Raw genomic sequence first — 26,349 nt, 5'->3', positions numbered from 1 at the left:
ATTTAAGATAAATAAATGTAACCTTTTTTTATGGGGACATGGGGGTTTATTCCTTGGTATTTCAACATATATATATATATATATATTTTTTATCTTCTTGATTAGTATATTTATATGTTATGTTTCCATGTTTTTGTTTCCATTGTCAAAATGTTGACTTGAAAACATTTTCTTTTAATATTGCTTTATTTCTCAACACATTCACATTCTTCTTCCTTTGCGTTTGGCCTCCCCGACAGTTTCTCCTGCTGATAATGATGTCGTTCCCCGTGCCACCTCGGGAGTGAGACCTGCAGCGTCATCATCCTGGACACATCTCGCCACGGCTCTGACCCACATCTCCGCCGTCGCTCTCCTCGCCGTGACATTTTTACACACCTAAATCCTCTTTGCTGTTTTGTTTCCAGTAACCGTTGAGATTTCTCCTTCCTGCTCTCGTGCTGCTGTTGTTGTAATCGCGGCGACGCTACAGGCGCCGAACAAAAGCCAGAGACCAAATCCGCCGACAATTGAGTTTGCTGCATCCATTTCTGCAACGTCTCCAAAAATTTCTGTGCATTATCACGGGGACGGAGCGGCTAATCTGCTCTGATTTGAAACAGGACCAAAACACAGCCCGTCCTAATCCCCCCTTTTTTTTTTTTCATCAGAGGTTTAAGAAGTGGGGGGTGGGGGGGTGCTCCCCCGGTGGGAGGGGAAGAAAGGCGCGGCTATTTCACGCTCCAGCAGTTCCACTGTTTTTATGAATCTCCTCCCTTCAACTTCCCTCCGCTGCGTCTGTAACTGAATTTGCCAAAGCTGATTGCCAGAGTCCGACACCTTTTAAAAGTAGCAAGTTGCTCTTCATAATTAGGGACGTGGCGGCGGCGGCGGGCGCCCGCTCCCTCTGCAGTCATTTCTCTTTTGGGAAGATAAGACTCTTTATCTGCAGGCCAGAGGCAGAGCAATTTCCTCGCCTGTCTTTGGTGACGTTCACTTGACGATCGGCAAACACCTGGAAACGCTTCCGCCGACCCGACCGCCCGAACACGTCTGTCGGGTTCATGACGACCGACGCCGTGTTTGTGCCTTCTTGGCTCATAATTACGGTTTTGTCAAGAGTTTTCTGGTTGCAGGTGTCACGTCATGTGACGAAGGAAACTCAGCCAGTAACACGCGGCCTAGTCAAGCCCAAGCTGAGATGCTAACTGGCCACGACCTGGGAATATTGTCTTAGCAAAAGCTCATGCTACTGAACGAGCAAAACAGCTATCGTGGAGATGGACATATGCTAGTGCTAGTGTGAATGCTAACATGAGGTGCTAATCTGCTCTGAACACAGCTGCGAGTGCATATTTCGTTAGCAAAGCAGATGCAACTAAATTAGCGGAACAGCTTGTCTTGTCTTGTCACATCCGGTCGTCATCATTGTCTCGTCCTTGTCGTCGCCCTCCTCTTGTGTTTCCCTACCTGGTTTTTGTTTGGACTGAACAACATTTTGGGTCCTAACTCTTGTGCCTGGTCTGTTAGCAAAGCTGCTGCTATGTGGTTCACAAACAGGCTAGAGTACCGGTGGTCAAATACAGCTCAGTGGCATTGTGGTCGCTAAGACAGACGTAGTGCTAATTTCAAGAAGCAAATGATTAAGCTCATAAAAGTACAAAATTTTAAAAATTAAAGTGAGGTCAAATGCTATTGTTAATGCTAACTTCGCAAACCTGCTAGTATCATCATAGTGTGACTCGTTTAGCAGCTATCGCTAATATCAATAGCTTCCTTTCATGCCAAGATCAATTGCCTGAAAACTAGGGCAGCAGTGAAAGCTAAACGGCTAGCGAGTATCCACCCAGTTAGCTAGCCTACTTCCTGAGATACGGAGCCACTCTCCTGGCTAACCGCCGCTCTCTCTTCAATCTGGAACCAACGTACTGAACGCAACAGACAGAGCGCCGCGGTGAGGCCGAGCTAACGGCTGCTTAAAGACCCCCCACCTCGGCTCACTTTTCTAGGTCAGAGAGACGGCGTGCCAGTAGTGAAGTGGCACTGTCCGGGGAGCGTCCGGCGCTACTGCGGTGACAGGAAAGTGATTATGTATTGATCAGGCTCACATGGACCCCGGTGCAGCGCCTGCCACTGTCTGAGGGGATAAAAGCTGGCAATCAGACTGACGCAGGAGCTTTCCAGGCGTCCGGCTATTTTAGGAAACTGATACCTGGCTGGCGGAGAGCGAGAAAATCCTCACAGAAACTGAAGCGCTGGCGCCGTGTTCTCTGGAAACGTGGCCCAGAATAAAGCCGTGGACCTTCACTCTGCTGCCCGTGCGTTTGCGGCGCTGCGTGTTAGCGTGAAGCTGTTAGCGACAACCTGTTCTTGAGTCTGGTCGAACTTCCTGCCCTGACTGATGAGGCCGTTAAACCTGGTCGCCTGTCTGAGTGACTCACGTCTGCTTTGTAACACAACAAGATTCACGTTTGATGGGTCATGTTTGACAGGTGTGAAAAACTTTTCTTCAGTGCAGTCTGAAGTCGAAACTCCAAATGCTCCTCATGAAACAGTATCCTCATCTTCAGAGCCCATTAGGTGGCGCTCTCTGTCTAAAAAATGATGTGACAGTTCATTAAAACGGTTGTTTAAATCCAAAGAGCAGACTGCGCTATCTAGTGGCTCTGATCATCTTTGTTCTGGTGAGGATTCTTTGGGTCAAATGGACTCACTCAGACGTGTGGGACTCGAGCATAAGTGGTCATCCAGCTACCGTGGTCACAGGTTAAGCCTCTTTCTTCACGAATCATAGTGTGGTCTGTAAACCACAGGAAGTAGCTCAGGTGTGCCAAAGATGAGTTAATACCACGTCCTGCTGAGCCTCTGCAAACAGGAAGTCGAATAAAAATTCTAATTTTCCTTTATCAAGTGATACAAATTCAACTTTTTGTGTTTTATATATATAATACAGTCTCAATATGAACTTGTATTTAAGTACTTGAAAATAACATCTTGTAAATGATGCATGGTGTTGGAGGAAATCTGTGTGGCGTTTGATGTGAAATATTTATTGTAGATTGAAACAAGCAAACACATCTGTTGTTGCTTGGCGATTCCAACACTCCGTTCCACTTCCTGTGGCTCCAGCTCAACTTCCTGTGGGTGGGAGCCAGTTCTCCAGTTCCCCAGTGCGCCCTCTTGTGGTCACCTCATCATAAACATGAGCGGATGATATTTTGCATCCAGTTTGCATCACAGTAAGTGTATCGCCAGCGTGGTATCTTCGTGCTCTGATTTAAGGAAGGACCTGCGACCCCAGCAAGCACTGTGTTTCATCGACGCGCGGCGCGCTCTCTGTTCAACAAGCAGCACAGGGATCTGGCAGGTAGCTCACTTGGAAGCCGGCGATGGTGCCGCCCTTCCATTTACCACCACAGCGAGCATCAGAGCTCCGACAGAAGACATCTAAATGCTGCTGGCGCTCCTCTGCTCCTGAGCTTCTGTCAGGAAGATGAAAGCCGCTGAGCGCACAAGGCCGGACAAATAGACGCGCGGCGGGAAAACACACGGCGCTCATCAGTCTTCATAGCAGCTAATGCAGGCCGGGGCGCTCCTCTTCAAAGCAACGCGGCAAATGAACGGCCGGCGCGGGTCGGCTCGGGCGACCCGGACGCGGAGATTGGAGCACACGCCACACGCCGTGCGGGCAGAAGAAAGCCTTGTTCAGATAAGACACGGCTGTCGGCGTCCTGGAAATTGTTCCCCAGGGCCCATGATGGATCAGAGGCGCAGCGCTGGCGACGAGAGCAACGCCGTCACCGCGGCACAACAGTGTTTGACCAGACGTGCGTGTGCAGCTCATGCAATGGCAACATATGATACTACTACTGCTTTGAGCCGCACTTCATCTGAACCTGCTTCTTCTACTGTACTGTTCTACTTATACTACTGCAGATACTACCGCAGATAAAAATGCTAATGTTGAAACGGCTACTACTTGAACTGCTGCGTCTTCGACTACTGCAACCATGACCACCGTTGTCCCGACTATTGCCGCAACTATAGCCACAATAATAATCCAAAATAAGAAGTGGTGTTGTAGTCTTTGCAGTACTTGCAAGGTAACAGTAGTAGTTCTTCCTCAAAGAAGTATTTGAAGAGTAGAGTAGTTCAAACGAAGACGCCACCTAGGAAAAATGTGTGACTTTTGTGGTGATGATCGTCTTAACAACCACAGTAGAAAAGTCATACTTGTAGACGTTAGCAGTATTCTTAGCTGGACCAGTCATAAACTAATAATAGCAGTTTTCATAGCAATATTACGGTAGTAGCAGTAGTTCTTGAAACCCTAGTACTGCAGAGTAAGTAGTAAACGTGTCGTAGTCCTCTTCAGAGAAGACTTGCAGATGCAGTAGGATAGATTTTTTTATTTTTTACATTCAAGTCATGAGTTGTATTTAGTTGTAGTAGTCATTGCAGTACAGTCAGCAGTGGTAATATAAGTGGAACAAACCCTAGTAGTTCAGTGCAGCAGAAGTATTAGTACTCAAGGCCGCAGAATATGAGACGTAATTGGACATTGTGGGTTGATGCCTCAGTAGTTTTAATAGCCTGTATTATAGAGTTTGAAGTAGTGGAGGGTCACTGGTGAATTCAAAGTAGCATTCATTGTCAAGAAGTTGTGGTAACCTGCAAATCGATTCAGATTTCCAACAATTTGGATTGTGGTTGTTGTGTCCTGCAACGTTTTGCTCTTGGCTTCCAGCCTGCTCAGAAGCCCTCACAGAAGTGTTTGTCAGAGTATATCGCTGTAGTCATTTTTGCAGAGGTACAGTCGTTGAGCACAGGTCGTGGTACTTGAGGTGCGGTCAGCAGCGGCTGCGATGTAGCAGCCATGGTGCGTCAGCTCCAGCTAGCGTCGCCGCGGACGCGGCTCTGAAAGCTTGTTAGCCATTAATTATCTATTAGAAAAGTTTTTTTTTTCTTTTGTTCAGGCGTCTGAAGAGCAGTGTGTTATTTACGAGTCTTTTTCCCAGATAACTCAGCTGAAGTGTCGGGGTCTGGCGGCAGAGTCCTCAAATGAAGCAACATTTTGTTCATTTAGCCGTGATAAAGTTGTTCATTAGACAAGAGCCTCTGCCTGACTCGCTGTTATTACCTCGGCGCGGCCGACGCCTCGGGAGCAATTAAAGACGCGGAGTGGCCCATTTCCTGTCCCGGCCTCGCCGTCCTGCGCTCCGTCGCCACGTCGACTAATTAAAGTGAATCGATGACACCAGCCTTTGCAAGTTGGCGGCGGACGTCACGGCCGTCAAGAGAAAACAAAGCAGCCGCTTAATTATTTTGTTCCTCCTGTAAGCGACGCGTCAAGGCACTTGGACTGCGGGAGACGTGTCAAGTGCGTGACACTCACACACACACACACGCTCGTCTATAGCGAGAGCAGTAATTGTTGTACTGCAGTGACAATAAGTGTTGCGCCGTCATGCGCGGCTCACTTGTCACCAGCGCAGCGTCCCTGATCCATCAGTGGCTCCGGGGAACAATTTCCAGGAAGATGACAACCAGATCGGATCCAGATCTGCCGCTTCTGGTTGCACAGCTTCTCAGAGTTGAACAATGCTGCCGAGGAGCCCGGCCTGTCTTCCCTGAAGGAGCCCTGGATCAGCCCTGGCCCCGAGCCACATGCGGCCCCTTCCCCAGTTTCATGCCGCCAAACTGGCTGTGAGTTTGGTCAAGTGATTTTGACCTGCATTTAACCTTGAAACACAAACAGTAAACTTTGCTACACGTGGGGCCCATTCAAGTGCTAGAACTGATTCATTACTCTTCCTTTCATTAGGATTCAATAAACATATTTAACCTACTCACACGTAAACAAACCCAAAGCTTGTAACCTCATCTCAAAGATATTTGTCTTGGAAAAGTCCAACCAGCAGCAGAACCAGGTCCAAGCCATATTCACCAAATTTACTAAAGAAAAAAGAAAAAAAAAAAAAATACACTAGATACAAGCTGTTGAGAAAATTAATAAAAATGTGTGCCATGAATAAAATTCTAAATACAATACATATAACAAAACTATCTGAAAATATCATAAAATAAAATATTTTATTTTCAAAATAAACACCAACGAAGTGTAAAGCATCGCTATAAAATTTTCGAATTAATTTTTTAAAAGTTGCTTTCATGAAGAGCTTTTCCTCTTGACACTGTGGCATCATTTTCTTTAGCATTTTTCTTGTCAAAACTTCTCCATACAAATCTGCAGCTGCCAAGACAACATAATGACACACTGCTGCCACCATATGTGGCAGCGTCTCGCGGCCCAGAAGTGTGAAATAAAAATCTTTTTGGAGCCCTCTAGGGGGCGCTGGCGGCCCAACCATGGGCCCCGGCCCTGTGGTTATGAATCACGGCCCTAAACTAAAGGTGTGTCATGTGTTTCACCTGTGACTCACTGTTGATGGTGGTGAAGTCTGTTGAATTCAAGACGCTCCAGTCTGCAGCGTGGCTCACTCACACACAGATCGGGGCCACGTTATTGGTGGCAGGAGCCAGGTCCAAACATAGAGGAGTCAAGTCAGTGGCGCCCACATTTCTATCTACGCCGCTTGATATTTCCAGGAGGATCAGGGTCAAATGGAGGGATTTTAAAAACACATGCACAAGAGACGTACGCCGGATGTGAACCAGCAACCTGGTGACACACAGGGATGAGCTTTCACCGCTATACTGAGTCAGGTGAGCAGCTGCTCAGGTGAAGCCTCACAGCCTGACGTGTTGGTAGCATGTGGCTCTGTTCAGCAGCACAGTCAAACAATGGGCCTCTGAGCCTTGGACTGGCTGGACAGGCCTGCTCTGGATGATGGAATGAACTCTTAAACATGTATTTACTCCAGCTAGCTAGCTGGCTAGCTAACCAACGGCTACCTAGCTAACAAACAAACCAGACGACTCACAACCACCAACACAGACTGCGACAAACACGATGTGTGCCACAAAAGCAACTCATTTGGGTACATCAACGTACAGGTGCAATGACGTGCGACAAACTGTTGCAGCACACTTTGGGAGCACTGGAAGCGACGCGCTTGGAGCAACATGGTCACTGGTGTGATGGGATGCACACAGATTGCCCCCTAGTGGTGGCACCAGCTGTTTTCCCCTCCTTTTTCCCCTGGACAATAAAAGTGCCACTTCTTCATTCTTCATTTCTTGAGACAGGAAAGGTCTCATCAGTTCCAAGCATTCATTCCAAAATGCACAGCAACAGCTAGCTTCCTGGCGATATCGCTAACCAGGAGGCCACTGACCAGTCGTACGCAAATGAGCTCAAAGGTCGCACTTCAATCCGTCATCCCACAGAGTAGCAGAAGTCATGGAGTGATGGCGCTCAGTAGTAGCGACAGCAGTAGCAGTACCACGAAGAGCGGTGGCAGCCCAGCTGAAATGAGTCGGAGTGTCATTGTTCACGAGTGGCGTCTCTAACTGGCGGCCCTCACACAGTGAGCCCTGGCTGGTGTGTTTACCCAACGGTGATGGCTGACAAACACCCGAGAAAGACTAATATTCTCAGTGTTTGCTCTTGTTTGGACACACAATGGCAATATGGGATCAGCATTTGGCAGGAAGCCGCTGGTCTCAGGTGTCAGGGAACCACCGGGCTCCGGGAGAGTCCGACTCGTAGGCAGCAGGAAACAGACTCGTGGGCAGCAGGAAATAGACTCGTGGGCAGCAGGAAACAGAGTCATGGGCAGCAGGAAATAGACTCGTGGGCAGCAGGAAACAGACTCGTGGGCAGCAGGAAATAGACTCGTGGGCAGCAGGAAACAGACTCGTGGGCAGCAGGAAATAGACTCGTGGGCAGCAGGAAACAGAGTCATGGGCAGCAGGAAATAGACTCGTGGGCAGCAGGAAACAGACTCGTGGGCAGCAGGAAACAGAGTCGTGGGCAGCAGGAAACAGAGTCATGGGCAGCAGGAAATAGACTCGTGGGCAGCAGGAAACAGACTCGTGGGCAGCAGGAAACAGACTCATGGGCAGCAGGAAACAGAGTCATGGGCAGCAGGAAACAGACTCGTGGGCAGCAGGAAACAGAGTCATGGGCAGCAGGAAATAGACTCGTGGGCAGCAGGAAACAGACTCGTGGGCAGCAGGAAACAGACTCGTGGGCAGCAGGAAACAGACTCGTGGGCAGCAGGAAACAGACTCGTGGGCAGCAGGAAACAGACTCGTGGGCAGCAGGAAACAGAGTCATGGGCAGCAGGAAATAGACTCGTGGGCAGCAGGAAACAGACTCGTGGGCAGCAGGAAACAGACTCGTGGGCAGCAGGAAACAGACTCGTGGGCAGCAGGAAACAGCGCCACCTCCAGAGCCAGAGAGCAGAGCAGCTACAGGAGTGTGTTACACGCCACGGCCAAACAAGGCGTCCAGCCCAATCCATTGTTGTGGCCACGCCCCCGAGCACGCGCTTGCAGAGTCAGAGCGGAAGCTGCCGTCGAGTCACATGAATCAAGTCGTGTTTGATGAAGGAATGTCACCAGGAGCCCCAAACAAAGGACCAAAGTTCAGCCGCGGATTCATGTTTGTTCACTGGAGGCGACATGAGGAGCAGAGAGGAAGGTGAGACAGTCACATGGTAACTGGTCCGGCAGCGGTGATGAAACGCTGGAGCTCAACGACTCATTTGAACGGTTCTGACTGTGGACTCTGACAGCTGAAGATGAGGTCCAAACACGTCTGTCCTACTGTCCACTTGGGTGGGAGATGTCGAACTAAAGTAGTCAAGTTTTTTTTGTTTTTTTTTAAGTACAGTATTTTTTTCCATTTTTTTTTTTAAATCTTATTTGCATTGTTTTATTTTTATCATTACTAGTATTTACATATTTTTTTTTTATCCTTTTTTAAATAATTGTTTTCCTTGAATAACTGTTATACGTTATATTACTTTATCTGTTTTTTATGTTTTCATTATTTGTTTGTGATTACTACAATTCTTTACGAGTGCAGTTTTCAATCTTTTTTCTTAATTATGTAATAACACAATTTAACAGTTAATGTTGAAAATATATTCTGAATTCCAAAAGTGTTTTTTAAGTAACAAAATAAATGAATAATGCAAGACAGTAATAAAAAGAAACAAATCACACTGTGAGTAGAAGTGAGCTGCTTGCAGGAGGTCTGCACCCTCTGAGTGGTTCATGGTTTGGTCGTCACTGTTGTGACAAATATTGAGATTTTGATCTTTGTATTTTTATATTATATTTTTATTTTGACAAATAAACAGATTATTCTGTGGTTGACTAAATGAAAGTGAAAGTGTTCATCACGAACAACAGCCGTACAGTTGGCATTGAAAAAAAAAAAAACTTTGGAGAAACTTCGATTACAAAAAAGAAAAACTTGGCCATGAAACATTTGTGGCTTTATTGTACGCGCTGAGACAGAAGTCTCAGGTGTTGGAGGTCAGGTCCAGACTCTCCCCTGACACCTGCTCCTGCTCCTCACCAAGGAGGTCCAGTGAGAGAGGGTCCTGGGTGTGCCCCGGGGCCTCCCCCGGCGGACCACCTCACCGCTCCAGGACGCCTCACTGCCTCCATGTCGAACCACCACTCTTTATCTCTTTATCCAAGCGCCGTGACTCAGGAGTGAGTCTGACTCCTGGCTGGTTGGATTTTTCTCATTTTGAATCAGGTCCCCGGTAAGCTGACCTTCAAGTACGGAAAATAAAGAGCAGAATTTTCAATCACAGAAAGCAGTGGAGCATTATGTAATCAGGTTAGACCTAAAAAAAATCAATGGCAATGAGGCCGAGTCAATTCCACAGCCCGCCTGCGTGGGCGCTTCTGTCTCTACCTTGAACGCTCGCCGTCCCGCAGGCCGCCATGACGCTGCATTAAAGGAGGGAGATTGAAGCGCCAGCATCGACTCCTCCGTGTAGCCGCGGACCATGTTCTGAGACGCTTGGCTGCCTTCTATTCTTAAACCAGCGCAGGTGAGAGAAGATGAAACACCTTCTGTCCCAAACACGGCGCTCGATAATCCCGACTGGGAGGGAGACAGGGGGGCAGAGGAGGACCGCGGTGGGCCCTGCTGGGAGCAGCACTGCTGGAGTGCAACGCCCCGAGCTGAGTGGAGCGAGCCTCAGGAGGAACAAAGAGCAGTTGGTCGGTCCAAGTTCAGACCCGACTGAGCCACAAATGGAGACTAGACTAGACTAGGATACAGTCCACTACACTACACTACACTACACTAGACCACACTAGAATAGACTAGAATAGAGTAGACTAGACTACACTAGAATAGAGTAGACTACACTACACCACACTAGAATAGACTAGAATAGAGTAGACTAGACTACACTAGAATAGAGTAGACTACACTACACCACACTAGAATAGACTAGAATAGAGTAGACTACACTACACCACACTAGAATAGACTAGAATAGAGTAGACTAGACTACACCAGAATAGAGTAGACTACACTACACTAGACCACACTAGAATAGACTAGAATAGAGTAGACTAGACTACACTACACTACACCACACTAGAATAGACTAGAATAGAGTAGACTAGACTACACTACACTACACCACACTAGAATAGACTAGAATAGAGTAGACTAGACTACACTACACCACACTAGAATAGACTAGAATAGAGTAGACTAGACTACACTACACCACACTAGAATAGACTAGAATAGAGTAGACTAGACTACAATAGAGTAGACTAGACTACAATAGAGTAGACTAGACTACGCTAGAATACAGTCGACTACACTACACTACACTACACTACACCACACTAGAATAGACTAGAATAGAGTAGACTAGACTACAATAGAGTAAACTAGACTACACTACAATAGAGTAGACTACACTACCCTACACTAGAACAGATTAGAATAGTGCAGACTAGACTACACTACACAACACTACAATAGACTAGAATAGAGTAGACTAGACTACACTCAAGTAGAGTAGACCAGACTAAACTAGACCAGATTGCCTTCATATATTCAGTTTTTTTTTTCTGACAGCATTATTTACTTTTCAATATTTCCTCTAAGTTTCAGCATCAAAGAAACCCCAAAAGATTTTCCGTGTGCGCGTGTGTGTGTTTGTGGAGCACAGCACCACCACGGGAAGGTGGTCATAATGCCAGTGCCAGTGGTCTCCTTGCTTCACTGCAGCTGCTGTAACCAGACACCCGTCTGAGTCAGACTGGTGCACTGACAGGCGTCCCAGTTAGACAGGGCAGGTGCGTCTCCCTCAGGAACCCTCCATCCGTCTGCATGAGCGCCGACTCGTGTCCGTCAGTCAGCGCTGACGACTCGTCCGTCACCGAGACTGGGACGAGCACCAGCTGAAGTCTCGTCGGCTTCACAGAGACACACTGAAGAGGGCAGCGAGTGCCAGTCACTGCAGAGGATCTGGAAGGGCAACATCACTGCGCGTGTCCCAGTGGGGACCAGTTTTGGGGAGAACTCTCCCTTGTTGGGCCCCTGGGTGTTTGAGGTTGAACTGAAGTTGAGGTGACGTGTCAGTCTCAGGGTTCAAACTTCAAAACAACTGGGTTCCAGTCTGGTTCAGAGTCCTGGATCAGGTTGAGGGCAGAGGCTGGGGAAAGGGCGACGGCCTTCAGAGGTCCCCACAGCGTGCGGCACTGTGCCAACTGGAGAGCCAAGACGTCAGCAACTGTCTGACCAGGGATTTTCATTTTCCCACTTATAGCTCTTTGGCTTCATGCTTCAACTTCATCCCTTTTATCATGCACTTGTTTTGTCTTTTAACAACATTTTCTCTAATGGTTTTCCCTTTTTTCATTCATTGACTCGTTGATTTACTCAAGTGAATCTGCTGATTGATATCTTAATATTTGATTTACATTCCTCATCCAGCAACAAGGGTTTCTTTTTTCCCGTCACTCAATGTAAATTCATATTTTAAATCTTTCACTCATAAGGTTGCAGTCCAGTTCACACATGTATTATGATCGGATGGTAATATTATGGTAACATTTATGTACTTATGTGTTGGGCATATGCTCTTGTAACATTGTTTTATTATGCTCATTATGTTCCATTATATAATAATATGTTCTTTTTTTATTTTATGGTAATTTTATAGTTATATTTAGTATATGTTTTTTTTATTTTTTTTATTTTACTTCATTTTCTTTTTTCTAATTCACATTTTCACTTTAATCCCATAGTTCTCTGAGAGTTTAGTTTTCTTATTATTGACACACACTTAAACACATTGCTTTCTTGACACGTGTTTGTGTGACCTCTCTTTTCATTCGGATTATTATGATTTATTTGTTTATATTTTTCCTTTTCCTGGACAGCGTGAGAGACCCAGACACCTCCTGTGGGGGGGCGCCAGGGGTCCAGTCCTGAGACTCCTCTGACTCTGGAGTCTGGTGAAGACTCTGAGGAGTCTGGCCAGACAGACACGTGGGATGGGGGCGGAGGCGGGGAGAGAGGGCGTCGCCCGCCGAGGAGACTCCATCCTTCCGTCTGATCAGCGTCTTTTTGCCGTGACCTTGTGCTGCAGACTTTTATGCCTCCCCTCCTCCCCCCGCCTCTGCTGATTGGATGGCGCTTGCTCGTCTCAAATCTCTGCCACCATGATGAATGACTTCCACCTTCACTTTCCTTACACGGAGCAGCGCCACGCCTCCCCCTCCCCCGCCGCGCCGGGACAACTTCACGTTCCCTCGCTGCTTCACCCTCAACACAGTTCCACAGCCGCTACACCTGGTCAGGGGGCCCCGGCACTTGGTGGGACACACCTCGACACCGAAGGCCCGGGTCGGTCATCACCCACTCACTCACGTCACCATCCTGGTCTCCCACATCAGCTCCGTCACCTCCATCAAGTCACTCTGATCCCTCCTCCGACGCCATTTGTCACAAACATCGTCTGCCTCTCTGGCCTCAAACTCTTAGGGTTGGGGAGCGTTCTCTGAAGCCTAGTCAGTATTTTTGCTATGTTTGTTTTTTTGTTTTTTTTATAGTTGTATTTATTCACCTCAACAGTCAGTTGTGACATTTTTTTGTTCTTCTTCTGACTCTTCATAATTATTTATAGGTTTGTGTTTTTGTTTTGTTTATTTTTTTAGGCCATTTATAATTTCAACAGCTGCATATCTCTGTTCCTTGAAATTACGTAATATTCCATGCTTTTTTCCTTTTTTATTATCAAGGCTTATTTGTTTATTTATACACTTTTTGACAGCGTTTTTTTTCCCCTTGTATCGAGACAACTTTTTCATTTGTTTTTACATATTTATTTCAAATTGCTCTGTGTGATGCTGTTCCTCAAAATCAACTATGCCTTTTTTTGTTTTCATTGCCAAGACTTTTTTATTTATTTTGCTTAGTTTTTCTTTTCTTTTCCAGAGACTTTTTCAAATGTATTTGTTTCCATAGTTCAAACTGCCACTCTCACTTGAAGTTCCGTATTGTTCTTCTATGTCCCTTCTGTTTTAACTATCAAGACTTATTTGAACATTTTGACATTTTTTTCTTTTCAAGAGACACTTTTTCAAATGTGTTTTTACATATCTGCTCATTTATTGATATATTTTAGTTTGATATAAGTTTTTTGTCTGTTTTCTAGCGACACCTTTTTCAATATTTATTTATTTCAACAGTTCAAACGGCTCTTTGTGTTTCTGTGACTTGAAATCAAGTCAGGCAACAATGTAATTGTCAAGATCTATTGATTTTCATACTTTTTTCTTTTGAAGAAACACTTGTTTGTTGTACTTCTTCATATATTTTCAGGACACGTGTGTGTGTGCTGAGGGCCAGCGGCCGCGACCATGGTCCCTCCACATCCCAGCGCTTGAGCCTGGGATCCACAGCGGAGCTGAGAGCCCCGGAGGACGCGCACGTGTGGTTGGTGCGGCCTGCAGGGGCCGCGAGCTGCGGTGGGGAGCGCAGACACTTAATAATGCAAGGCCACTGAAAGCAGATCCTGCTGCTGGACACGGAAAACACCCGCAGCAGTTCAAGGTGCTTCAAACTCTCATGACACGCCTGAACTTTGGGCTGCTGAGCAAACATGCACAAGTGAGGAGGAGACGATGAGAAGCCTCTTACATGAGCGCTGTCTCAGAGAGCGCCCACTGGAGGCGAGCGTCTCCACGTGAAGGTGACGCGCGTCAGCTGCTGAATAATGAAGGAGCAGCAGCAGCAGCAGCAGAGATCGGGAGGAAAACAAGCGGCGTGTGAGAAGCAGCCGGAACACGTGTGAGTCAGCAGCCGACAAGTTGGAGGTGAGATGCGGAGCGTCAAGACTGCAGAGGAGGACCACCTACTCACCAGCAACACACAGAACATGCTGTCCAGCCCAGACGCGTCACCCGTTCACTCCTCGTCCTCCTGGATTCACAAAGCTTTCATCCACTCACCTCATCAAGTGCGATGAGCGGAAAACAGAAGGAAATGCCTCATCCCTTCGTCTCAGCTTTAGTGAAGAACATGACACCATTCATCCATTCATCACACTTCTTCAGAGCTTTTTAACAGTAGTCGTTGACCCTTTCATTGCAGACAACAGATGTTCATCCCTTCACACCAGTTGTTCTGTGCTACAACACAGTTCCTCACTTTAAACACAAAACATCATCCTGTCATCTCAGTGTTTTGCAGATGCACACAATTCACACGTTCATCTGGAGAATCGTTCACCCTCATCTTAACTTGACTAACATGTCACTTTATTTCACAAAGAAGCCAAAATTCATCCTTTCATTTCTCTGTAGAAAAAATAGCCATCACACTCAAATGCTTGACTCCACTCACTCATCCAGTGCAGTTCCTTCAGAGATGAGTTGCCTGGGCTGCAGATGCACCATCAGTCCCTCTGGATGAATACTTCAGATTAGAGTTATTCCCACCTCCTCCTCCTCCTCGGGCGACACGTCCTCCCACTCTCTGTTGGGTAAATAACCAGCCCTCTCTGAAGTCTTCGCCATGGCTACATGTAGATGTCGACGAACAAGAAGGAGGAACGTCCTCCTCCAGACTGCGGTGCGAGGAGAGGGGCGCGAGGAGAGCGGCGCGAGATCCCGCCTCAGAGTGTCCTCGCAGGGATGGAGCAGCTGATGGGCCATTAGTCAGTGAGAAAATGACCATTTCAGCTGGAAGACTCTGGATCTGCTGCTGCAGTCAGACTCAGGAATCCAGCCTTCGCTGCAAACGCCTCGCATTTCTGACTCAGGTGGGATTGTGATGGAACCCTGGCTTTTTCAGTCCTCAACCCCTGCACACCGGCCGTAATCTGCACGTGTGAGTCAGATTAAGACGTTGACCAGGTCCGTGGGTCACTGACTCCCTCACCACAGATTAGTCATTACCAACCTGAGATTTTCCAAATCCAGGTCCAGGGTTTGATCTAGTCAGATTCAGACTAGATTCCCAGATTATATCAAGATCAGAGCCAGTAGTCTGGTGACACTCCATAATCCCATTATAATAACATGATCATAAACAGAGTGAGTCACTTGTACGAGGCCATACTTCACTGGGTAATCTGGCCAAGTGGATTAAATAAAAATACAATTAGTGAATCAGATTAACTTTATACAAGGGAGAAATCGGGGTCCAGATTATGATCCAACTACCAAAACACGCGGCTGGTAGATAAAGCTGTGAAATAGAAGATCGAGAGGCCTGCTGTGTAAATACCAGTTCTTTGGTACTGGTACCAAAATCGACTAGATTACGCCTGTAATTCCAGGTCAAACAATATTCTTGGTGGAGATTAAGTTATTTGATTGATTGACGACCTTCAGTTCATGAGGTCAGTGGTTTGATCACTATATAAATCTGACTGTTGCTGGTCAGATCGATTACATTAATACGTTGCTTCCAGAACAAACACATCCAGATTACATCAGATTAATCTGAGGAACCAGGAGTGTGATCTGTTGAAAATCTGATCAGAATCCAGATGCCAGAGGCCACTGAAGTTCTTGAAATGATCAGAATCAAACAATGCTGGGTCCATCATCTGCGCTGGATTATGCCAGCGTTGTGATACTTGCATTAGTAAATATAATCCCACGCCATGATGCTAATGATATTATGATAAAGTCATATACAAACAGAGCAGGAAGGAGAGAGACTGTTGCTGGTGAGGCTGCATTACAGTCCTGTCTTCAGAGGTCACATGTTCACTGTCATAATCCCACCAGAATGAGGTGAGAGAAGCACCTCTTCCAGTCAAAGAGTGGCATTTAACAAACTACTTCAGTCATCTGAAACGAACAGCGTCATAATTGTCAGATTATGCTCAGATTCCTTATTGACTAAACACACCTGCTGGGCCAGATTAAACGGGGATTACGTGAAGCGGAGCACAAGTCAGGGAGACAGTGATGAAGTGGACCAGCGCGTGAAAGAGCGTGTCGAGCTAAGAAGCTACGGAGCGACAGGCTGAGATGGGCTGCTCAGATAATCCAGGACAATCCAGGTCCATCAGAGTGACAGAGCGACTTGTGCGACCAAAGTTTGTGAGCGACTGAGTGCGGGTTCTAATCTGCGGTGCGATCGCTGCTCTCCTGTCACCGGCGCTGAGCCGCTGATAGGCGACGCACGCTGGCTAACACACACTCTCGCGGCAGCTCCAGCACAGATGTTCTGCCAAATGAGGTGAGATGGATGGAACAGGACGGTTATTTACAGAGGAAGTGCAGCATGTGGGTTAAACCCCGTCTGCCTGCGAGCTCTGTCCTTCCCCCAGTAGCTGCACGAGAGAGCGGCGCCTGGCAGCCGGACGGGCCGCAGAGAGCGCGCGGCGACACCTCCCACACGCCGGCCGCGGCCTCCAGCGCTGGCCCCGACTTCGGGACCCCCCCGCCCCTCACACCACCCCGGTCCATCTGCACAGTTCTGGATCACAGACTTCAGAGCCAGGGTGGGCTATTTATTTTGTCCTGTAGGGGCCACGAAGTGGGGCACAGCGGTGAGCAGGGGGAGGACGCGGTCTAAAGTTAGAGTCCAGGGTCTGCCCTGGGGCCTCCACCCAGGGAGACACCACTGTCACCTTCTCCTGGAGGAGCAGAGGTTCCCCTCTGAGTCTCTCCTGGATGACGGAGCTGGTGACTCTCCACCAGACACCTCACTGGTGAACACGGTGTTCGGTGTGAGCGCAACATGACTCAAGTCCTTTGACTCACAGACATGTATCCAATGTGGTTATGTTTTGCAAGATAGTATTTTCTCTAATTTTCCACTTCATTTTTGCTGCAATTTATTATTATTTCAATATTTAATGTTTTTTCCATAGTTTTTTTTGTCAATGTTACTTCATTTCTGCCTTCTTTATTATTATTATCATTATTATTAAGCCCACATGCTATTCAAAAATATAATTATTTAATCTGTTACTTTCTGAATAACAATGTGATCTAACAAAAAAATCATATTTTCAAACACCAAACCCATGAGCTCCGCTCACACGCGAACATTTGGTGACCCTGAAAGTCGGCCGGGTTGATTCGAGTTAGCATCATCTTCATCGTCATCTTCATCATCATCTTCATCAGTTAACAAGCCTGCGAGGCCTCAGGTCTGCGGCGGAGTTCACTCTCCATCACGGAGGAGTATTTTTACATGAAAACATCTGGAGCCAGTGAGGCACGACGTGGTCCAGAAATAGCTCCTCGATTGATGCGACTGACGGCAATGACGCCAACGGGACGAAAACCAAGGAGGAAGAATCAAAGCTCCCAAAAAGAACCATGGAGGAGAAACAGGAGGGTCAGCAGTCAGGGAGGGGTGGCTCCAAGCCCACGACCTGCTCATCATCATCATCACTAAAGTCAAGGACACTTGAAGGGCGTGGAGGCGGCTGGACCTCACAGCGACAGTGAACCACCTGAGCTCAGTGGAGCTCCTCTTCTTCATGTCAGTTCTTTGCGTCTCATGGAGCGGAAGGCGAACGCGTCTCTCACGTCTCTCTGATCACCTGATCAGAAACATGTCGCAGGGTCCAGATCGGCTCGAGCGAGACCCTCACCTGCCTCTCAGGGATGGATATGCAAATGCGCTGCAGGTGATCCATTAATGTCGCTTCAGTTTAGCGTCGGCGCTGTAATTCAGGTGCTCTTGACACCGGGAGTTCTGCACGGGTGCCACTTTCCCCGGCCCGTCGGCGAGCAGACGACCCGGCCCATCTGTCGGCGCCGGCTTATTAATGGCCCCCGATAATGAAGCGCCCCCCACACAGACACACACACACCCCCCACCGCCGCTCACATGACTTCCACCCACCAACACCCACCTCCAGCAAGTTTGTTGGCCCGCGTGGCAGTTACGGCGGCAGGCGAGGCTCCGGCGAGGCTCCGGCGACCTCCTCCTAATTACCTGAGGCCAGATTTGGTGAGACATCGCAACCTGCTTGTGAGCAGCAGACAGATCGAGGCTCGCGCTCCGACATATGCTCGACAGACGTGTCGCGGCCGCGCAGCTGATGACACACTCATCCACGTGTTTATTAGCAGAACCTGAATCGGCGCCAGGAAACACTTGAGTCACATGTGAGGGCCGACACTTGGTGGTGTCGCACGTACGTCTACGGTCGCAGTAGTCTGCTGGGAACACCTGATACTGTGGCAGGAGTACCAGTGGTACTGCACTGCAGGTGGCAGCAGTAGTAAAAGGAGAGGTATTCACTGGGGCAATCGAAGGAAAAAAGGTTGTCGCCGCTGTAGTAGTACTATTACCAATAGAATAGGCATCTGTGGAAGTTGTCAGGTGTATTATATATTAGATTTAGACTTTCTTTATGGTCATTGTACAAATACACTCATATATCACACGATATTGTGGCAACAAAATTTCGGTCTGAGGCCTCTGGTTTCCAAAAACAAAAACTACATGTCCAAAAATAAATAAATATGAGATAAATACTTATGAGAAAGATGTACAATAAAAAATATATATATCCTAAATATAAAAAATAAACAGTATTGCAGCTATGTCTAAAAATATATACACAAGTAGTGGATGTAATAGAGGAAACAACACAAGGACTATGAAGTACCAACTATCTTCTTTGGGCTCCTCCCTTCAGTGGTGGCCACAGTGGATCATCCTGCTCCATCTGTCCTCTGCTTCCTCTTCTCTCAAACCTCATGTCCCCCTTCACCACCTCCATCCATCTCCTCTGTGGCCTTCCTCTCCACCTTCTGTTCCAACATCTCAACATCTTCATCTACCAATGTACTGGCTCTCTCTCTCTCTCTCTCCTCTGAACCATCTCCATCCAGCCTCTCTGACTTGGTCTGTGAAGTACTAACTATGAAGTAGTAATATGAGTAAAAGTCCTACTAGTAATCGTCAGAAGACATCAGATAACCTGTAGTAATACGAACAATGGTAGAAAAATAGGTATGGTGTAGTACTGCAGTAGTCGTCATGGTTGAAGTCACTACTTATTTGACATAAATAGTAGGAGAAGCAGTAGCAGTACTTTCTGTAGGAGTCTTACACGTTAACGTAGTGGTAGGAGGAGAAGAAACAGTAACAGCAACAGTCTTGGAAGAATGAGTAGAAGTATGACTCAAAAGCAAAGAAAGAAGGAAATAAATTGCAGGGGAACAAGTGATAGTAGTACTTTTATCAGTAGTAGGAGTAGGGACGGTGAGAAAAAAGCAGTATCAGCGGTAGTGGCTCAATAGTTGTACAGTAACAGACAGCAACTGAATTAAGAGACACAGTAAAAACACTACTGTGGTGGACGAAGAAGGGGAGACAGAACTGGACGTAAAAGTATAAATATCACAGGTAACGGCGGTATGAAGAGGCAGCGCTCGTAGTAGCGGTTGGATTCAAGGTTGTTGCTCAGCGGTAGATATGCTGTTGAATCAGTGGTTGTGTTCGGAGTAATACGTAGCGGAAGTCGTTGAAATGCCGATGGTACGAGCAGCAGGGTTGCAGCGGAGCAGGTGTGGAGGGTGCGGCGTGTTTGGAGAGGCAGTGGTGGCGCGGAGGAGAGCAGTGGAGTGCAGAGTGTCTGCAGTAAATAACCAGCGTCCTCTCTCCTGCGGCGTCTTCAGGCGGCACGCCGCTCCTCCATTGTTGCACATGAGAGACGGCGGCAGCCATTCAGGGAAATGAAAGTCAGAGAGAAGTCAGGGAGAAGCTGCACGTCTTCTCCCTTTTAGAGCAAGAACAAAAGGTCCTTCTCCTTCATTTCCCATTAACCCCGCCGCTCCTCAGCGCACAGGAAACACGCCGACCTCGCCGGCCCGTGTCACATATCTCATCCTGCTGCGCTTCCTCTGCAGAGAGTGTGTGAGTGTGTGTATCTGGACAGATAAAAGCCGGCTTGTCTCGGGTCTGGCTGATTTGCTGCAAACACACCTGATAAGAGCGAAGGCAGCACGACACGGACGCCGGGACCAAACCCGTCGCCTTCAGACCACAGTGGTCGCTATGATGCCGCCTTATCTAGTCGCTAATCCGAGGGGTTAAAGGGAGAAAAGGGCGGGAAGATTCAACACTGGCTTCTGTTTGGGGAGCACCATCGCCTGCTCCTGCAGCACAACCAAGATGGCGTCCGGGTCTAGAAGAAGGGAAGTCACAGGTCTGTGTCACTCATTTCATTTAGTGTTTACCCTGAACAATAGATACTGTTACACCTGTTTTTTATGAATCCATTTTTATCATTCATTTTTTATATTTTCCCTTCATTTAGTTTTTTCCCTTCTCTTTTGTTCAGACACAGTTTGGTCAGTACATTTTTTTTTTGAGAGTTTCAAAATGGATTGAAAAAAATATATATATATTTATTCCCCTTCTAATTTACCTAAAAAGAGAAAACTAAATACATTTTAAAATCATAATCAATCTCAAATTAACATAGTTTAGTCGTTGACCACTTCATTTAATTGTATAATTCTCTCTAAGATGTATTTATATTTTCACACCAGCCCAATATACTTAATCCTTTCATCATAAATATCAATGTTTCAAGACAGGGTCAGAGTCTTGGTAATAAAACTGGTTTTGATCAGATTCTACATGTTGTTTGGGTCATTTGTTGCATTATTTTTAATACATTCATGACTTCATATATTCAAATGAAAAAGAATAATAACAAATAAAATTCAATCATTTATTTGTGATTTTCCACATTTATATTTATTTATTTGGACCATTGAAAAATCCTCTAAAAAGTGCGATGTGAACAAGAAGTCACCTGACTGAACGCTTGACTGCGATTGGCCCTCGCGGTCACATGACCTGCCACAGCCGGGCGGGCGGTCACGCCCTCTCACAGTTCCGTCTCTTCTCTGGTGTTTACGGTGGGAGAAGAACAAACTTGTCTCGGGACGCGGCGTCGCATGAAAACTTAACGCGCGAGTCGTCACTGCCAGAAAAAGCTCTCTCTTCCGGAATGTTTAATTCATCAGAAGCGACAAAAGGGAACAACAACCAACAAAGAGACGCCGATTCCCATTTCTTGTGTAGAATTCCCGACGGCAAATCACAGAGTTCTGTCAACCGGCACTTTGCTCTCCACCCTGGCGCCGTGGAAGTCCCCGAACCGCACCAGAGGAAGCCCACGAGAGCGGCGGCACGTTTCAAACACGAGGCGCGGCAGGGATCAGGGAACGGTTCGCCGCTCTTTTGTGTTTACACGCCGACTCTTTGCATTTCGGTTTTGTTCCTTTATTGGCGCCGACACTGATGGGAATGGATGCTGGCGGGATGAGGCACAACGTCCCGATCTGCCGGTATCGGCACGAGGCAGGTGACAAGCGCACGAACAAACAGGAAACAAGGCCTCGCGAACTCAACGCCACGTCGCGATCCGACGTTTCCCGCCCATCTGGGCTCAGAGCACGGCGCTGAGACTGAGCCGCGATCTGAAGTGAACACGTGAATGAGTGATCTTGAACAAACAGGAAGCGCTTGTGATTATGACCGCGCAGCTCCAGAGCACGGTCGGCGAACGTTGAGATAATTGTTTTCTCTGTAGCTTTTCTTCTCTCTCCTTCAGTCGCTCTTTCTTCTTTAGATTTACGTCCTCAGTTGCTCACGGCGCCGCTGCCGTCCATGCTAATGAAAAGTCCATTTATTGATTTATTTTCTGAATCACGGTATTGACGGAGTGGCTCACGCAACTCTGTTAATCCTCTCTGACACTTTCCCTCTTTTCCAGCCTCTTTGTGCTTCTTCCTCACCTCCATTCACCTGCTGCGACTCTCCTCCGCCAAGCTAATTCTCTCCTTCTCTCACTCTTCCCTTGAGGGAGAACAAAGAGGAGGAAAAATGGCTTCAGAGAGATCGGCTCGCACTTGCCTCCACGGCCGAGGTGCTCTGCTGAATAGCAAAAACACCGTGAATGAGTCGGAGGACAAAACGAATGTCCTTCGCCGCGGCACCGTTCCTTTCACACACACACACACAAAGAAATGTTCTTATTTACCTCTTCTCGTTACGGCCCTGAGAAGAGCAACGCTGAGAAAATGTGCAACATGGAGGCACGGGCTCCAAAGGTGGGGCACCTCCGGGCTCCGTCCTTGGACTTCTATTCTTTGCTCTATTTCTGCAAACTTAAAGACGACAAGCGTCTTGTCTTGGAGGAGCTGACGTTCTACTCTGAGTCTCTCCATGGAGACTGTGCTTTTCTCGCTAAGAGGGTCCAGGGGTCCGTCCAGATGTTTGTTTTTAAACTTGCAAAGCTTTCTGGGAGTCATCTGCTACTTGAAGCTTTAAAGACTGTTGCTGCTCTTCAGCTTGAATCTACTGTATCTCAGTCCAACGGCTGAATCAGGGCCTCCAACAGAGTGATGAGCAGCCTCTTGTTAGCCTCCTCCCGGTGCAGGTACCAAATGTGTCCGCTTACCAAATGTGTCCTAGCAGCAGGAAGCTTGACAGCACACGACCGAGAATGTAACACCACAGCACTCAAGTCTCCTGAGCCCAGAACACGGAGCAGCGCGTGGATGAACGTGTGACTCACCGACTGCCGACATCTCCGGGACGGACGCTCGGTACGGACCCTCGATGAACTGCGGCGGGTTGTCGTTAATGTCCTGCACCTTGATGATGAACTCGGAGGGCGGCTCCAGGGGCTCGTCCGTGTCGGCGTTGACCACCTGAGCGGTCAGCGTGTACTCCGCCTTCTCCTCGCGGTCCAGCCTCTTCATGGCGTGGATGTCGCCCGTCAGCTCGTTGATAGCAAAGATGGTTCCAGCGCCTTCTCCCGCCAGGACGTACTTGATGTTCTTGTTGCCCACATCCAAGTCGGTGTGGAGCTGGAAGAAGAACAGAGTCAGGTCAGGACTAGCCTCAACCACGTCTGAGATACGGGTTTAAAACTTAGACATGCTTCACCTTCCCTATAAAATATTCGACAAGCGAGTATAATTGTTCCAGCAGCAGAATCATTCTTCTTCTTGCTTCACAGCGTGACTCAAAATGAACGAGCGACTCACTCAGGATAAACTGAACCGACGACCCTCAAGTTGTAAGCTGAACTAGTCACTTCTGTTCAAGTAATTAATTCATGAGCAGAAGTGATGTTGCGTCATGATCGGCTACATATGACCAGAGAGGTGACCTGAACAAACAAGTCTACTCCGTTCCGCAACAGGCTCTGTTCAGTCAAGAGTCAAGAGATGAACCAAAGAGGTGCCTTGCTCATGTCTGAAGGACTCAGTGACTTGTTCTATTCAAAGGCTGGTTTTAAGTGAATGAATCTTTTGGTACATTGTGAATGACTCAAAAGGCGAACCGTCATTTCTGTGCCCAAGACTCACCACAAAGACTCACAAGTGGTTGCTGGACGAGTCGTTTCTCTTTCTACATTTGAGTTGTTTTGTCATGACACGGCAACAAATGAATCACTCAGTGATGTTTCATTCACGAGTCAAGAGCTGAGGACATGATTTCAGGAGTGAAATGATCAAGTGAGTCATTTCTGTGACTGAAGCGACGAACCGATGACTCTCAAAGACTCCAAGAGGCTCGGCTGACAAATGAGTAATGACCTTAAGGATACTCAAATCTGAACTCATCACAAATGACTCGAGTCATTTCTGTAAGGTGATGAAAAGTCCCCCGATAAGAAGACAAGCTAAACGAGTCATTTCCACACGAGTCACTTCAGGGACAAGTCATTCTTCTAGTTGTCATGGATTCTAAACAAGTCCACTCATTTAGACGTCAGAAAAGCTGAGCCACCACTCTGGCTCGAGTCTTCACCCTGAAGATTCATGAAGGTGGATCACAGTCTGATGTCCTCTGAAGTTTGAGACGCACTTCAGACACTCGGGTGGAGCTGCTGGTCTCTAGTGTGTGTGTGTGGAGATGTTGGATGAGATTGTGCGTTTCCGTGACGATGAGTCAGGGAACAGGCCGCTGCAGAGAGCATGACGTCAGGAAAAACAGGCCGAGTGGAAAGTATCTCCGCGTGTAAACGCACTTAGCTGCGGCTTCTGTGGCGACGGGCAGGAAACCGAACACGATCCGAACGAGGCCCGTCGGGAGCTCGATGAGCAGCGCCGCAAATGGACCTCAGACTCATAACACGTGGGGAAACTAATCCCTGTCCATGTGAGCAGAAGCACTGTCACTGATGGAGGAGGACGAACCAGTCAGTGTCACACGCAGGAGACTGAAAGAGCTGAGCCAGAAGCTCGGGATCCTCGCTCCCTCTGAAGAGATTCTGTTCTCACTGGCTGACCGAACCGGTGAGCGCGCAGTGATCCAAACACACGCAAATTCACAAGAACCACAAGCTGTGCAAATACGCAACATTCATGGACTGATGGTACACAAAACACACACTGCATATATGAAGAACACACACACTCTCACAGTCAAGCGTATGGACGACAGTCATACTGTGTTGTGCAGAAAACTCGTGTCGCTCGAGCGACACGGATCGGTACAGGCCTCAAATATTCTTCTACGATTAAACTGCGATTAGCTGAGATTCATTCAACTGAGATTGAGATTTTTTTGTCAAATCTCACCCCTAATATAAATGTAAAAATGTAAAATATAAAATGCAAAATACACATCATTTTAACAGACACTGTCAGAAACAAGGAAAAGAAGGCTACGCACATAAAGACGGACATGAAAGCGAGCTGTGTACAGATCAGATTCAAAACAAATTGAGAAGAAAAAAGAGAGAGAAATAAATGAAGGGAAACGCACAAACATCGTCAGTTAACCGCCATTTAGTCAGTTGCGAGAAACGTACCCCTTGTTTATTTCAGCCAGATCAGCTCTGGCAGCTAGCATCTGTAGCTCAGTCTACGGTGGCCTGAAGCGGACAAAAAGTCAGTCTGAATTTAAGAGAGATTCAGGAGAACTATTGACAGGAGTCGAGCTTAAAACAGCAACAACAAGTCTGTGTGGCAGAAGCTGTTCCAGTAGTCACTTTGGCTGATAGCTTCACTGCTAACAGCTGGGCCACACACACAGGGACACACTTGGCTTTAATGGTGACGCGCACCCATTCATTTGCACACACAAACACACTAAAGAATAAGTACACTTGCTTCTGTTGACAGAGAAGCACAGCTACGCCCACACAAGGACACACACACGCTCGTACGGAAGCGACCGCCACAGCTACTCTTGACGTTGTGCTAATGTACTGACACAAATGCACAGAAGTCATGTTACACTCGCGACAACGCAGCGCTCCTCCACGAACAGCAACACAAACAAACAATCACGTGCGTGTGTTTATCGACACACTCTCACCGCTGCATCCCCCCGACCCCCTCCACACGCCCCCCAGGTCTCCCTGGTGTTGTGGGCCGACACTGACAAAGCTCCGCCACTTAAATTGTCGCACCTTGCACTTTTGTTTTCCTAATGGTGCCGTCATTTTCTGTGAGCGATGCCGCTCGTTAGCGCCAACGTCCCGCTCGCGGTCAAACTCCTTAAACGAGCCCAAATTAATGGTGGCGCGACGGCGCTGTTTTTAGCTTGGCTTGAGTCCCGTGGCCGCCATGTTTCGTGCGAGGCGTTGTGCTAGCTGACCAGAAATACACAAACCTCCATTAAGTTTTCAACTTGCCTTGTTTTGCGCTTTAAACACGGTCATGTAGATCAGAAAAATGACATTTTGAATGAACAGAGGAGCTAGGGGGCGACAGTGAGCCGTGTTCATGAAGACTGAGGCGTCTAGACCGAAGTGTGTGTTTGGGCTCCTTTGTGTCGCCTGAAGACGCTTCTGGGTCACTGTAGAGTTGTGTCCTGAGCGTGTGCTTCACTGTGCTGTGTGACGTTGTGTGTGCGCGTGTGTGCGTGTGTGTGAGTGCGGGTCTGTGTGGCATGATGCTTTGCTTCATGGTGGCAGTCCATGTGGGTGTTGGCATGTGTTT

At 47.5% G+C, this 26,349-nt stretch overlaps 1 protein-coding gene across 2 annotated transcripts in view; it reads right to left on the bottom strand.

Annotated features, from left to right (window-relative positions):
- The window catches only part of cdh8 (cadherin 8), a 103,096-nt gene that overhangs the window by 41,275 nt on the left and 35,472 nt on the right, over positions 1-26,349 (bottom strand). For both annotated transcript variants that reach the window (XM_053866087.1, XM_053866088.1), the window contains exon 3: positions 22,965-23,259. In XM_053866087.1, the coding sequence (XP_053722062.1) occupies positions 22,965-23,259 (295 nt within the window). The remainder of the gene's footprint in view (positions 1-22,964; positions 23,260-26,349) is intronic.

The sequence above is a fragment of the Synchiropus splendidus genome, chromosome 5 (genome assembly GCF_027744825.2).
Source record: "Synchiropus splendidus isolate RoL2022-P1 chromosome 5, RoL_Sspl_1.0, whole genome shotgun sequence".
Classification (NCBI taxonomy): Eukaryota; Metazoa; Chordata; class Actinopteri; order Syngnathiformes; family Callionymidae; genus Synchiropus; species Synchiropus splendidus.
The sequence above is the reverse complement of the archived record's forward strand: the minus strand, read 5'-3'. Positions and strand labels throughout refer to the sequence as shown.